The sequence below is a fragment of the Protopterus annectens genome, chromosome 5.part0, assembly GCF_019279795.1.
Source record: "Protopterus annectens isolate FY-2018-M chromosome 5.part0, PAN1.0, whole genome shotgun sequence".
NCBI classification, from domain to species: Eukaryota; Metazoa; Chordata; order Ceratodontiformes; family Protopteridae; genus Protopterus; species Protopterus annectens.
In genome coordinates, this window is record NC_056735.1 from 166,777,477 (window position 1) to 166,792,704 (window position 15,228).

Consider the following 15,228-nt stretch of genomic DNA (forward strand, 5'->3'; position numbering starts at 1 on the left):
AGGATGGTTAGGTGCTGGTAAACGAGGAAAAGCCTGATCATTTTCCCCATCTGTTGAAGATGCCAAGCTACCCCTGGAAGCAGGGAACGATTGGTTAGCTCCCTCCTTTTCCTGGCCTTGTTGAAACTGCACCCTCTGATGTCTACGTTGATTGGTCGTCGTAATAAATGTTTGGTTACGTTGGTAATCTCTAAGATCACGTAGGCGTTTACCTTTTTTACGTTTGATTAATTTTCTCCCATATGATACAAGCTTAATAGTTTACTCCTGCAAGGAAATTACTTAAATTTCACTGCTAGCTTGTTGCACAATATTTCTACACAATAATTCAGTTTTTTTGCTATGTCTCTTTTGATTAGGATTTTAACCCATTCTATACTATACTAGTGAGTGGCAGCTATCCATGTAGCATGGAATTTTTTGTCCTCTTCGTCACCTAAAATCAAAAGAGGTCCACGGGCTCAACAGCTCTGAGCCCTCTAGGAGTAACATTGAGTTCTGTGTATCTTTGTAAACTTGGCAGGTTGAGAAAGACTGATGTTTCTCTAAATATAAGTCTTTCTACCTGCTCATATAAGGTTTGAATTTCCAGTGCTACAGCTGTTTCTCGCCCTCTACCGATATGCAAAAAAGAATGATCAGAAAGTGGTTTTCTGTCCTCTTCCCATTTATTAAACAGCACGAATGAAGTCTCATTACGGTTACTATGACTGTTTTCTGACACGGTCCCCTGTGGCGCCGATATAGTTTCTCCAGAATTCACCACAAAAGTATCAACAGTTCTCAGAGAGACATCCTGAGAAGTCTCCCTAAACATTCTAGGCAGATTAACAAAGGATTCACTGGCCATGAACTCCAAATAATCACCAAGAGAAGTAGTCTTATAAAACACCAAGAAACAGCCAGTGAAGTCAAAGGACAAGTTATTTAATAAAACAAAGTAAAATACAAGCATTATTATTTCATCTAGCTCCTCGGCAAAGATGCCTTTACAGAGTATACCATTTTTCTTTTACTTCACTCTATTTATACAGCCATTAATTAATTATACAGTTTACCAATTATTAAAAAATAATTAAACTTTTACAACATACATCTCCGGTTACATTCCCTGTTCATTCCCCCAGGGTAAAGGGTACCATACTTTAAAATAAAAACGTTTTTTTTTTTCCCCACAGTTTAAGCTTGACATTAACAAATATCATCATATATAACTTGTTCTAAAACTGTAGCTTTTAAATCCTTAGGATCACTATATCTTCTTTAAAATGTACTGCTACTGGATTAATATCTCTTCCCTTAACATCCCTTATGTTGTTGTTGTGGTTTGTCTTTCGGCTTTTCCCGGTTAGGGGTTGCCACAGCGGAACTCCGGTCCACTAATGATTGGCAGTTGTTTTTTCTGGTGTCGAGTTGCCAGCCAGATGCCCAACATTCAACGAAGGCACGCCCATTTGACGCATGCCTTTCGAATGCCCACTCAACCGCGGGGAGGACATGCAGACTCCACACAGAAGGCACCCCCAACCCAAGCCGGGAATCAAACAGGAGAACCTCTTGCTGTGAGGCAAAAATGCTACCGCTGCAATAACATCCCTTATATGTTACCTTATTCTTACTGTGAAACTTCTCTTACTTTCACCAATGTAAAATCTGTTCTAAGGACAACATATTACATATCGAACCTACCCTGACTGTTTCGCTTTGAGGATTTATGCTTAAAAACTTTTTGCAGAAGACAAGCCCCCTATACCCCTTGCTAATTATACAACTTCAAGACTGCAATGGATGGAGGAATGGGTAAATTTCCCAATCCTGCTGTACTGTGATCTTGCACCCACAACACCCAGTATATGCATGACCAGCTGATTTTCAATCACAAATACTGTACTTTGTCTGAAGGTTCATTTTTGTGGGAAGTGAAAAAAGTTGTGTCCACACATACACACACACCCCATCTCCAGCCCTTTCAGTGGAGGTCCAGTAAGAAAAGCTCCACAATTAAACAAAAAAAAGGAGTTATGCACTTACCATAACATTCCGCTGGAGTTGTTTATTTATATTTGTCTTCAACCTGATGAACCGTGATCTGGCATGGATCCAACTTGGCTGCATTCATCAGCTTCAGATCCAAGTTCCTCCCTTACCCATAATACTCCCGTCTCCCTTCTCCCCCCCTCAGATAGAGAGTATGTTGCAGAACAGCTGCACCCCAATCTAAAATAGCCCATAAAAACTGGCATAACCTACAAAGAGTCTAGCAAGGGAAAAAACAAGAAAAAATAGAGGGGCGAAGACTTTTCCATCCACACAAAGCAGAGGGAAAGAGGAAGGGATGGTTGAAGACAAATGAAAATCAATACCTCAGATGGAACATTATGGTAAGTGCATAACATCTTTACCTGAAGTTGTTGTTTTCATTTGATCTTCAACCTGAGGGACAGAGTCCCCAGCTACCAATAAACCTTGGGAGGTCCTCATGGAAGGATGTCCTGGAGCACGGCTGAGCCAAAGGATGTCCTGCCCCTGGAAAGAAGATCCAATTTATAATGGGAGATAAATGTGTGCTGAGATGCCCAGATAGCTGCAGAACAGATTTCATCTAAGCAGACCCTGGACCAAAAGGTGGCAGAAGTATAAACAGACCTGGTGAAATGAGTCCTGACATGCCCTGGAGGAGATAACCCCCTTGGCTCAATAGGCCAACGAGATGCATTCAGAAATCCATCGAGCAACAGAAACTTTTAGAAACTGGCTTACCAAAGAAAGGTTTAGAAAATGAAAGAAAAAGTTGATCATACTTACGAAAACATTTTGTTCTGTACAGACAGACGCGCAGTTGCCTGTGAAAATCAAGCAAATGCAACTTGTACTCTTCCTTTATTCTGGAAATTTGGAAAGAAAACTGGCAAATTGATTATCTGGTTAACATAAGACTGATGCCACCTTCAGCAGAAAAGATGGATCAGTCCGCAGTGACACCCTATCTTTATGGAATACCATACAAGAGGGCTTGACAGACGGAGGCTTGGATCTCAGAAACCTTCTTGGCTGAGGTAACTGCAACCAAAAAAGCTGTCTTCCGTGACAAACTGCAACTCAACTGTGGCCGCTGGTTTGAAAGGAGGGGAAATCAGGGCCTGCAACACCAAGGTGAGACCCCAAGGGGCATTGGGTCCTTAACCGCAGGACTGAGGAGAAAGGTACCTTTCAAAAAGGACTTACAAAGTTAGGAAGAAGCCAAAGACGACGAATCCTCGCCTATGTGAAAGTTAGAAATCTCTACCAGTTGTACTTTAACTGTAGACAAACCTAGCACCATGATTAAAAATATCTGCCAAAATGTCTGGAACTAGTGAAAGGATCCAGGTCATGCTGAAAGGCCCAGATCGAGAAACGCTTCCATTTACACTATTAAGCCTTCCTTGTAGAAGATTTGAGAGTCATTACCCAAGATCTTGACAAGACAGCCCAAGAGTCCTCACCATCACGGGAACTGGAGCAGCCAAACTGTGAGCTTCAGACCGGCTAAGTCTGGGTAAAGCATCCCAGAGGGATGTGTGATCAGATCTGTAACCAGATCTAGTGTCCAAGGTGGACACGCTGCATGAGACCACAGAGAGGGGAACAGAAAGGGGCAATGAGGATCACTGAGCTCCCCAGTCGTCAAGCTTTCTGAATGAACTTGGATATTACAGGAAGCGGAGGGTAAGCACACAGTAGACCGGAGGGCCAAACATGAACTAGAGTATCTCTGGGGAGCTCCCCCAGAGGGGGGTTCAGAGCAATACTTGCTGCACTTCACGCTGGAATGAGAGGCGAAGAGATCACAGCAAGGCTGACCCCACTTTAGAAAAATCTGTTCCTCTACTCAATGAATCGGAGAACACTCGTAAGGCATCAGAACAGACCTGCTGAGCCTGTCCACTAGTATGCTGGACCTCAACGGAATGTGCACTGCCACCAGAAAACAGCCGGTGATCGCCCACTCCCACAACCTCATGGCTTAGTGACAAAAAGGACAAGATCTGCCCCCCCCCATTTGTTGATGAATCAGACTACTGACACATTGGCCATCTGTATGGCAACAGCCCACGGAGGAAGAAAGGCATGCAGAGCTTGCAACACCAGAAGCACCTCAGTCATTTCCAGGACATTGATATGCAGACTGGTCTCCACAGAGTATCATGGGCCCTAGACGGTCCTTCCCATGCAATGCCCCCCACCCGAACAGGGAGGTGCCCATGGTCACTGTGTTCGTGGTGGAGGGAAGAACAAACTGACAACCCTGAAGGATTTCTGGGGGTTGAAGCCACCAAAGAGGGCCCTTGCAAACACAATCTAACAGGATGTGACAAGGGAAGGTCTAGCAAGGACCACTGAACGGCTAAGGTCCATTGAAGAACTCTCATATGGAGGTGTGCAGTTGGAACGAGAATGATCGTGGCTGCCATAGACCTCAACGCCCGAAGAACTGAACCCACTGGGGGGAGGCTGGCTTGAAAGAGGTCACTCATGATATCAGAGTGATAAGTCTGTCCAGAGGTAGAAGGACCTTGCCCTGGGTATATCTATCAGGGTCCCTATAAAAATCAAGAACTTGCATTGGTGCCAGCTGGGATTTGTTGAGACGTACAGTCATCCTCAGGTATTGAGCAGTCTGAAGATTATCCCTGGCTTGAATCAGTCGATGCCTAGAGGGAGCAGAAAGGAGCCAATCATCCAGGTAGGGGAAGACCTGAAACCCCCTGCAACCACAGGTGAGCCGCCACTACCACCATCACTTTGGTGAACACCCAGGGGGTGATGGCTAGCCCAAAGAGGAGTGCTCTGAATTGAAAATGACTGGCTCCCAGCTGGAAGTGGAAGAACCTCCGAGAGAGCCTGTTCATCTTGATATGATAGTATGCGTCCTGAAAGTCCACCAAGCACATCCGGTCATTTATCTGCAGGAAGGGCAGAATGGATTGCAGGGTGACCATCCAGAATTTCGTCTTGGCAATAGACCGGTTCAGGATTGAAGGATCCAGAATGGGTCTTAATTCGCCAGTTTTTTGGCACTAAAAAGAACCTGAAATAAATGCCCGAGCTGGACTGGTCTGGGGGGGATGGGCTGGATGACTCGTTTTTCAAGCAGCCTGGAAATTTCTTTAGCTGCCTGCTCCCACTGAGCGGGTGGAATGTTCAGGAGATGCTTGGGAGGGACTGGGCAGGGGGGGGGGGTGAAGAAAGGTGATGGAGTATTCTCTGGAAATGATCTGCAAAACCCAACAACCGTCTGTAATGGACTCCCAGGCTGTTGGGTGCAGAGATAGGCGTCCCCCGACTGCCTCCAGAGACTAGCAGTCTGGAAACCCTTCAGGGCTGCTGCGAGGGTCTGTCCGGGAAGGGATCCAGAGACCCTTGGTTCCTCAGGATCCTCTGCCAAGAGGGCGGCATCTGTTGTATCCCCCTCTGCCTCTGGAGGGAGGTAAATCCTAAGCAAGAGCCTTGATATTTCCAGCACCACATTATCTTCTTTAACCCACACTGATTCCTAGAGAAGGATCGTTGAGGGTTGGAGAAGCGGATCCAGACAGCAGACAAAGTCTTCCTGTCCTTCTTAAAGTATCCCAAATTGTTTTGCCAAAAAGGGTGGAACCACCATGGGGGACGTTTGTGAATGATGCCTTGAAGGACTCAGAGAAAGCACAGAGCCAGGTGTGATGCCTGACGGCTATGCCTGTCCCAGCAGCCCTAAAGGCATCTTCTGTAGCATGTGATGGGAGCCTCATGGAAGTATTTAATATAGATGCAAGGGAGGCCATATGGGAGAACACCTTTTTCTCCTCTGCTGACTTGGACCCTGGGGCAGACTCAGCGACCAGGTCCCTCTGCAGTCTTATAAAGCAAGCCAAGTTGTCCAGTGCATGCAAGGCAAATGTGGCTGAAGTGAAAGTTCGCTTCCCGAAACGGTCCCTGGCCCAAGACTTTCTGGCTAGAGGACGGACCTTAGGGCTCTCCTGTGCAAGCTTTCTTGGTGGCCGCCGCAACCATCATGGCATCGACCGGGGATCCTTTTGACCAATGCTGCATGAAGGAGCACTGAATACGTTGTCCAGGCGCTTGGGGATAGAAGGAACCAGATACAGTCGAGCCTATATCACAGATATTATATCCACAAGGGGATCCATGGGAGGGGACACGCAGGAGGTAGGCGGTACTGTGCCAAATGCCTCCACGAATATATACTCGTCTGGGTTGGGCTTTTGGGTAGACCACCCACCGTTTTGATGTAGGATTTGGAAACATCCTCTGGGGGTGATACAGGGGAACTTCCCCCACCTCCATGTTAGTATCTTCTGTGAGGGATTCCAGTGGGGAGTCCATGTGCCTCCTCTTGCACTTGTGCTTCTGAGAGGGCTAGTCAGGGGGAAATTGTGGGGAGGACTCTGAAGCCTCAGGAATTTCCTGGGAGGTACCTCCTGGGGGAGAAGTGGCAAAGGGCTGTCCCTGAGGGGGTAGGATGGCAGACTCCAGCCCAGAAAGAGAGGGAGCCAGGATGGACTTAAGAGGATGAAAGTGATAAAGGGTCTCAAAGGGGCTGAGAGGATCCTCGCCACCATGTCGAAAGCAGAAGGTGAATGGATCCCCAAAGCCAGGATGGCAAAGGCTAGATCCACTGCCAATTGCACCGAGGGAGAAGCCAGAGCCAAATCTCCCATCTCCAAAACTCCAAAGGCCCTGTCAGTGCTATACCCTCAGACCAGACACAGAGGCTTAGGCTCTGAGTCGGTAGTCTCCAAAAACATCAGGGTCAAACCACTCAGGCCAACAGTTGGCATCAAGGTACCTGGAACCACAAGCGCCGACCCCACAACACTGGGGAACCTTGGACCCAATGGCTCCAAAATCATAGGTCAGATTGGAGAAGGAGTAATTGGGTAAGGAGGACTGTATGCCCCAGCCCCAAAGATACCACAGATCCAGGCTTGGAATGGTGCCAGGGAGAGGCTAGAAGGGAGATCGAACCTGAGTGACCTCCGGTGAGAAACGAGGTGACCAAAGCCAAGGGAAGCCTGGGCTCGGCCAAGGAACAGCGGTTGGGGAACCAATTTCTAAGCCAGTCCCCACTCCTTATGGCAGTGCTTCTCCCAGTCCCTGGCCTTCTTGGCGGGAGGTCGAGTCCCAGAGGCTATGGCAGAGGAAGATGAAGTGGAGGCCTCGGAAAAAGGAGGCCTTTTAGAATTAGCTTATTCCTCCTGTTGATCAATGAGCGGAGGCTGAACCCCCCCCCCGCAGATCGAATAGGAGGTGTCTAGGTGTGGAACACCCAAGCATACTACGCACAAAGTGTGGCCATCTGATGGGGGTAGTTTATGGCCACACACTGGGCATTTCCTGAAGCCCGGCTTTGGAGTCTCTGCCATGGCTAACAGGAAGCAGATAAACACAAGATTTTTTTTTTTTTTTTTTTTTACCAAGCACAGAACCGATACCCGAGCGCAAAGGGGTAGGGAGAGAAAAAAAAATGGTTAGAAACTTGGAGCTATAGGATCACGCTGCTGTTTTGAATGTGTGGCAAACTAGATCTGAGGGGAGGAGGGAGAAAGGAGCATTATGGGTAGGGGAGGAGCTTGGATCTGAAGCTGAAGTATGCGTCCGAGTTGGGTCTGTGCCGGAAACGGGTCCCTTAGGTTGAAGAGCAAATGAAAACAACTTCAGATCTTACATTCAGGGATCATCCTCCTGATCATCAACACTTAAAACAATACCCACACACCTACAACAACTTGCACATGCTGTAGTTTGAGTAGAAAAGATTTCATATACAGGAAAATAAAATGTTACAACAATGAGGTTAGAACAAGAAAAAAAGTCACTATAGTTTGGTTAATACGAATGTATTCCTATGCCTTATGCAAGGTTGCAATAGTGGAAATTGTTTATTAGAGGGGGTACTGTTTATTAAATCTTGATAGGCAAGTATTATTTGATAAGGCAAGGCAGGTTTTGTGGAAAGGAACAGATGGCCGTTTTGAGTTGAGAGAAGTTTAAAGGGTGAAAATTTAAATTAAATTCTTTAAGCATTTGAAAGTATACTTGCATACCCCTCAACCATCCACCCTAAAACGCACATGTGGATCTTTTGTGCATTGCCCAAAATAAATCACTCAACCTTTTCCAAGACATCTAGGAAACGTACACTGACATTTTTAGATCACATTACACTCCAAGGTAAAAACAGCAAACAAACACCAAACTATCAGTGAAGCTTAAGGATTTCATTCAAATAATGTTGATATAGCAAAATAACAATTCTCAGAAATAACTGTACTGTGATTTATATGAAAACATTACCCAGCACTGAACGACTTGGAAGTGTTTTTGTGCCAGTGGTTTTCTCCCATGTGTAAGTTAGTGGAGTAGTGCCTTCAGTGGACATACAATGCAAAGCAATATCGTTTCCTGTTTCAGTAGTTCCTGTAATGGAGCACCTTGGCTTTGATGGTTTAACTACAAAAAGTAAACAAAAAGTTACAATTTCACCTAAGCAGGAATTTCACCTAAGCAGGAAAATACATGAAGCTGCTTACTCTGTCACTCCATTTAATTCTTGGACAAGTGTTGCAACCCCCACTTTCAAATGCAAACACCAAAAGGAAGAAAAAAAACGCTCAACAAATCCACATGTAAAATAATCCAAAAGAAAAACATCTTTTCTTTCTTTAAATAATTATGGAAATGCACTAAATGATGTGCAATAAACTATGCATATTTGACAAACCTGGTAAAATATTAAATGACTAAATCTATTCCGAGCTTCAAAGAAGTACTCAAACCACCAGAGTGATGGACAAGTTGAAAATGTACTCAATCATTTGCATATTGTGTCTGCAACATTTGTTGCAAGCGTAGGGGAAAGAAATCAGATGCACAACATAACAAATGACTGGAGGAAGCCTTCTGCAGTGGGGAGTTACTGGGATTTCACTTCTGCCATCTCTCTTATAAAGGCATGTGCATATTCTGCCGGTGTTTACCACAGTATCGTAATGCTAAGACCCCTGTATCACTAAGTGCAACCTCATCTACTGAGCCATCATAACATGTAATAAAAGAAAAAATTCACACAGCATACAAATACACTTAATTATATACTTTCCAGACAGGGGGGGAATCTGCAGTTATACGTCACAGACCATCAAAACACTCGGGGCAACAGTGGAAAAGTAATAAGCAACCACCGTAGATCAACTGGCGTAACAAGCACATGTCTAACTTCAGAAACTTTCTGTACTGAGCACTCTTAGGAACAAATGCAGTGAAAATGAATCACCCCAAGAGGCCAAAAGGAGGAAGACCTGAAGGCAAGTGCTCAGAAGGTACAGTCTTAGAATTAAACAGCAAAAGGCCCATCTCCTGGAATTACAGTCAAATTAATAATATTTTGTGGTAGTGTAAAAAGATGAAATAACTGGCTCTGATACAGATGTGTGCAATGGTGATACTTCTCAAGAAAAAACTAGAAACAGTCAAGCTCCTGGGAGGCAGGTTTTTGCCTACCATGTTCTAAATCTTATGGCACACAGCAATACCATTTGCAGCTCATTTAGAGAGTTGTCTTAGCCACCCACAGCCCCTCTTTACCTGATGCAAGGAATAGGGACAGCTGCTCTGTCCTAAAACTCATGCCCGTCTTCTGATAAAATCTTACAGTTGGTAGTGCACATGCAGTGGTGTCCCTCCAATGGATTCTACTGTTGGAAAAAGATAGCAGGGAAGTGAAATGATTTAACTAGTCTGATAACCCTTTTGGTACAAAATGTGGGCTAGTCTTAGATCTGTCAACTTCTTTCCTGCAACATGACTGGCACTACACTCGCCCCCTTTTCACTTTGCAGTTGCTGAGCCTACATATGATGGCATCATGCACTATTTTTGAATTGTGCCCATCTGACCTTGCTCCCCAAACAGAGCAAAAAACTTAGTAATCCAGAAGCACCTTTTAGTAAAGCTACTGCTCAGGACTGATATGGCTTGGGCACTTATAGGGAGGATACTCCCCAGACACCCCCATGGGACATTTACTAGGCATCATGCAGTGGGAGGAGGCCCAATGGTGAAAACATGATGTGCTGGTGAGATTAAATCTTTTAACTGGCTGGCTCAAGAATGCCCAGAAATACCCCAAAATAAGATGAAGACTTGGAGCTAAAGTCTTGTCTGCCCTGCTTAGTTTGCCACCACTACGACTCATCAGGAAAAGCAGTTTAGAAAACTGATGTGCAGATTTGGGGGGGGGGGTCAGTTGTAACAGAAATCAGTTTTGTGGAAACTGCAAGAACAGCACCCCCTAGGGTTAAGGGCCTGAATTCCTACAGGTAAACATGACTGCTACCAAGAATAAGGTCTTTCAAAAGATGAACGCGAGAGTCACCAAAATAACTGGCTCAAACAGAGGAGAGGAAACCTATTAATCATAGCAAGAAAGCTGGTCAATCCTGAAACATGTCCCAAGGAGAAGAGGGGCTACTTCAAATACAGGTAAAGATTTTATTTAATTTGGTCCAAGGATCATTTATAGCCTAGACCCTGAATTTTACATGGAATACAAAAGCTTTTCGAGGATCTGCTTAACCATTATGGGACCCCATGGCGCTTCCCTCCATTAGGATAGACCAGAATACGGACATCTGCAGTGCCTGCATAATCACAGGATAAGATGAGACACAATGTACAGACATGGCAGAAACTGAGTTATTTGCACTTGCTTACTTGGGAAGCTCAACTGAAAAAAAAATCCTTTTCAGCAGAGGCCTGGGGCCAAAAGCTACAGGATTTATAAACATTTGCAAATTTAACAGAAAATACATAAAAAAAAAAAGTAGGAGAATTTAACACAAGACTTTTACAAGTGAAGTAAATTGATGCACCGTTACTCTACTATAGTTAATTTTATTATGAATTTACTACAAAGAACATGGATAACAGAATGAAGAAAAAGGCAAAAGTTTAATAAAGGAAACAATTTCCATATAGTTGTTTACAGAAGTGTAGACAAAATGCACAAGCACAGAACAGTACTAAATTTAGACAAGGAATTAAACGATACCCATGAGGCAGCGAGGGTCAAGTGGTAGCATTTTAAAAGAAATTAGGTTAGAGAAGGGTAATTTGATTGGGGTGCACCGCTGGCTAAGGAGCACCATCCAACTCGTATCCACATCTCAGCCAAGTCTAAACTACTTTCAGGATGACCAGCTGAGGTGACATGATCCATAGTCTATCCACATACTGAACTCCACTTAGCAAAATTAAGTCCATCGAGTGAAAAGCAAATTTTAGCATATCTTGTCAGAAAATTCAGTGGAGGGGCAATGAATGTAAGTGAAGAGGCCAAGCACGGACATGAAGCCAAATTGTTAACCTAAAAGGAAGTGCAAACTCTTGTCTTGTAATGCCAGTTTCTGCAGTGTTAGGAATCAGAGTATGAAACTATGCCCTTCTTAGCCACAAGGTAATGAAGTAAAGCTTTAGTCTGATTGCACATCAATTGCAAAAGTCTGATTAGAGAGCCATGGAAAGGCACACAAGAATCTTCCTTGTTCAGCATGGAGAAAAAAAAAAAAAAAACATTCCCTTCAACTCCTCTGTGCTCTGAACTGAGAAGAATGAGAGAAGGACCAAATTCTCCTGTGTGGTGAACAGGCCCTTCAAGTACTTCAACTCTGAAGATCTTAACTAGACATGAATCATAAATTAGTAGCTGCAGGAGAGAGCTGGATCTGCAACCCACCGTATTTGACAGCACATTCAACTCCCCATGATGTGAACAGAAATTAAAAACTAAAGCGTTTTGTCCACAGCAAACACCACCTTCATTGTAGGAATACAAAATTTATTATTTTTTTTTTAAACACTCACGGACTTCGTGCTTTGCCCGATCAGGGGGAGCTATGATCTCTATTCCACTACAAAACATTTCACAGTAAATAAACAGTTTCAGATAGTTGATGGGAAGCCTCCATCTTGCGGGAGTGGTTGCCCAATGACTAAATGAAGGATAAGCACCTCAGTAATTAACAGCCTGCCATCTGGATCTTCAAAGAATTCTGCAGCAGGAAGGCAGTATACTCAACTTTCAAGAAGTGTTTTACCTGGAATAAAGAAGGGGGGAGGCCTAAAGGTAGACAGGCAGAAATAGCTAAAAGATGAATTTTAATAGATGAGTAAGAAAGGCCCAACTTTAGCAAATCACACAGATGATTTCAGCCTTTGATTGGTCCTGGTTCTAAGGCACAAACCAGAAAATCCTTCACTTGGCCAAAAATAATTTCCAGTGTCCCTTAAAACCTGCTACACATTTGCTGAAGGAAAAAAAAAAAAAAAAAAAGATGCCCAACATAGATGAAAATTCTATCACCCAAATAGTCAAATGAAGGTCCTGCAAGTTGGGGTGATCAGTGATACCTGTACGTAGAGAGGGTACATCCATTCTTTGGGGAAGTTTATACTGCTGTAAATATCTCTTACTATTTTATTGTAGCCTACTACCTGGTTACTTACTGTCCGTTTACTTTTATTGTAACCTTTAACTTTATTACTGTTGTGTTGATTGGAGCTTTTCTCCCCGGGCCTCTGCTGAAAATGGACATGTAGCCAGTTAGACTAGGCCGGTCAACAAATGTAAAATAAATAAAAATAAAGTTTATGGCAAAGGACCATGCCCAACTTTATGACAAGGGAGGAAAAAAGTTATGAGTCCATAACATTACATCTGTGTTGTCCATTTTCATTCTTCAACTACTGGATCTGACTCTGACGCCATTTCCACCCTGTGGATCAAACTGTCAAGCTCATCCCTTACCCATAATGTTAGAGTCCCCAACCATACCACAGATCTTGTTTGCTGACTTATAAGTCCATATAGCATTTAACAAATAAAAAGGTAAGAGAATAAGAAGTTATGTACTCACCATAACGTTCCATGTTAGTTGTCTTTTTCTCGCCTTCTTTCTTGCTGGATGGGTTTGGAGCCGAACCTCAGCTCCGACTCTGCCAATACTAAAGCTCTAGAGCTATTTTTGCCAGCTCGAAGCTAACCTATGTCCCATAATGCTAAGCGTCATATACCCAGATCTCGTTTGATAGCTAACACTATGGACAAAAACATGTCCCACCACAAGAAAGGATAAATCTATGAACTCTATACAACTATGAGCCCCACAGCCAGTCTTTTACCAGGGCTACCAAAAAGGGGACAAGAGCTCTAGGTGAAGGGGTAATCCTGGTGACAAAGAATGTCTCACCCAATACTCCTAGGTCTTTCCAGGCTAGGGAGATGGAGGGTAGGACGCAAGAAAGAAGGCGAGAAGAAGACAACTAACATGAAACATTATGGTGAGTACATAACTTCTTAATGTTAAGTTGTCAATCTCGCCTTCATTCTTGCTGGATGGGACAGCGTCCCTAGTACCTTAGTCCTGGGTGGCTCAATGGAACAGACTCTAGTACAGTGGAACCAAAATCAACACGATTTCTGGAAGCAATATCCAGTTTGTAATGAAAGATAAAGGTATGAGGGGAGGCCCATGTGGCCGCTGCACAAATGGGATCCATAGGTAACCTCGCTTGAAAAGCAACTGAGGAAGCTAATGCTCTAGTTGAATGAGCCCTAGGTTTGGTAGGGAGCTCCTTATGCCTCAATTGATATATTAAAGTGATGAGGTCAACCATCTGGACAAGGTCACTTTAGAAACTGGAAGGCCTTGCTTCCCTTCCGCGTAAGATAAGAAGGGTTGCTCTGATTTTCTCGTTAGTTTAGTTCTATCCAGATAGAAGCGTAGCTGTCAGTGAACATCCAAGCAATGTAATTCTTCTCTCAGCTCTGTCAGTGTAATTTGGAAAGAAAACTGGGAGATCAATGGTCTGATTGAGATTTTTTTCAGATAGAACCTTAGGTAAAAAGGATGGATTAGTCCTAAGAGACACTCTATCTTTATGAAAAACAAGATAAGGGGGTCGCACAGATAGTGCTTGTAATTCCGAAACCCTTCTCGCTGAGGTAATAGCTACCAGGAAAAGTGTTTTCCAGGAGAGCAGTTTTAACGAGCAGGAGGCAGCAGGCTCAAAAGGAGCCAGAATTAATGATGACAGCACCAAATTTAGATCCCACGGTGGAGGAGGGTCTTTGACTGGGGGGCTAAGTAATAGGGTACCCTTCAGAAAAGCTTTGCAGAGCTTGTGGGACATAATGCTGGATTCTGACAAGCCAACATGGAAATTTGCAATAGCCGCCAGCTGGACTCTGATAGTGGCTGAAGAGGAGCCTTTTTGGGAGTTCCGCTAAAAAATCTAGAACTGTTTGGACAGGAGGCGAATGGGTCAACTTGATTTTTCCTTGTCCAAATAGAGAAACGTTTCCATTTACTAGCGTACGTCCTTCTGGTGTTAAGACTTGCGAGAGGCAAGGATAATCTCACGTGCTGACTGAGAAATTAAGGGAAGCCTGGCTAGGGTTGGAAGTGGAGCAACCAAGGTGTGAAAATGAGAAACAAAAGGGATTGGTGCAGCCTGCCCGATTGATGGGTCAGAAGGTCTGGCACTGGGTCCAGATGCCAGGGCTGCTCCAGTAGGTGACGTTGCAGGAACGGAAACCAGACTTGTCGGGGCCAGTAAGGGGCAATGAGGATCATCCTGGATCGCAAGGGAGTTGCTTTCTGGACTGAGTGATTAAGGGAAAAGGGGGGAAAGCATAAAGGAGACCTCGGGGCCAATCGTGGGCTAGAGCGTCTCTGGGAGAGAGGCCCGGAAGAGGAAAGAGGGTGAAGAAGTCCTGACACTTGCTGTTTTGCGGGATTGCGAAAAGGTCGCAGCAAGGCTGACCCCAACTTCTGAATATTTGATCCACTACTAGTTGGTTGAGAGACCACTCGTAGGGCATGAGAATGCCCCTGCTCAGCCTGTCTGCTATGACACTGGACTTTCCGGGAATGTGTTTTGCTACCAGAAACCGGTGAAAAGAGATCGCCCATTGCCAGAGTCTGAGCGCTTCCCAACAAAGAGGATAGGACCTGGTTCCGCCCTGTTTGTTGATGTACCATATTACGGACATATTGTCTGTCTGAATCGCAATCGTCCTGGTGGGAAGAGTTCTGGAGGGCCTGCAGTGCCAACAGCATCGCTCTCATCTCCAAGACATTGATGTGCAAGTGGCACTCGAACGGTTGCCATGTGCCCTGGACT

General features: G+C 44.5%; 1 protein-coding gene across 1 annotated transcript in view; it reads right to left on the minus strand.

Annotated features, from left to right (window-relative positions):
- CXADR (CXADR Ig-like cell adhesion molecule) overlaps window positions 1-15,228 on the minus strand; it is a gene marked incomplete in the record, with an annotated part of 696,415 nt that overhangs the window by 312,219 nt on the left and 368,968 nt on the right. The window contains 1 exon segment of the mRNA XM_044072195.1: window positions 8,341-8,496. Coding sequence (XP_043928130.1) covers window positions 8,341-8,496 — 156 coding nt within the window.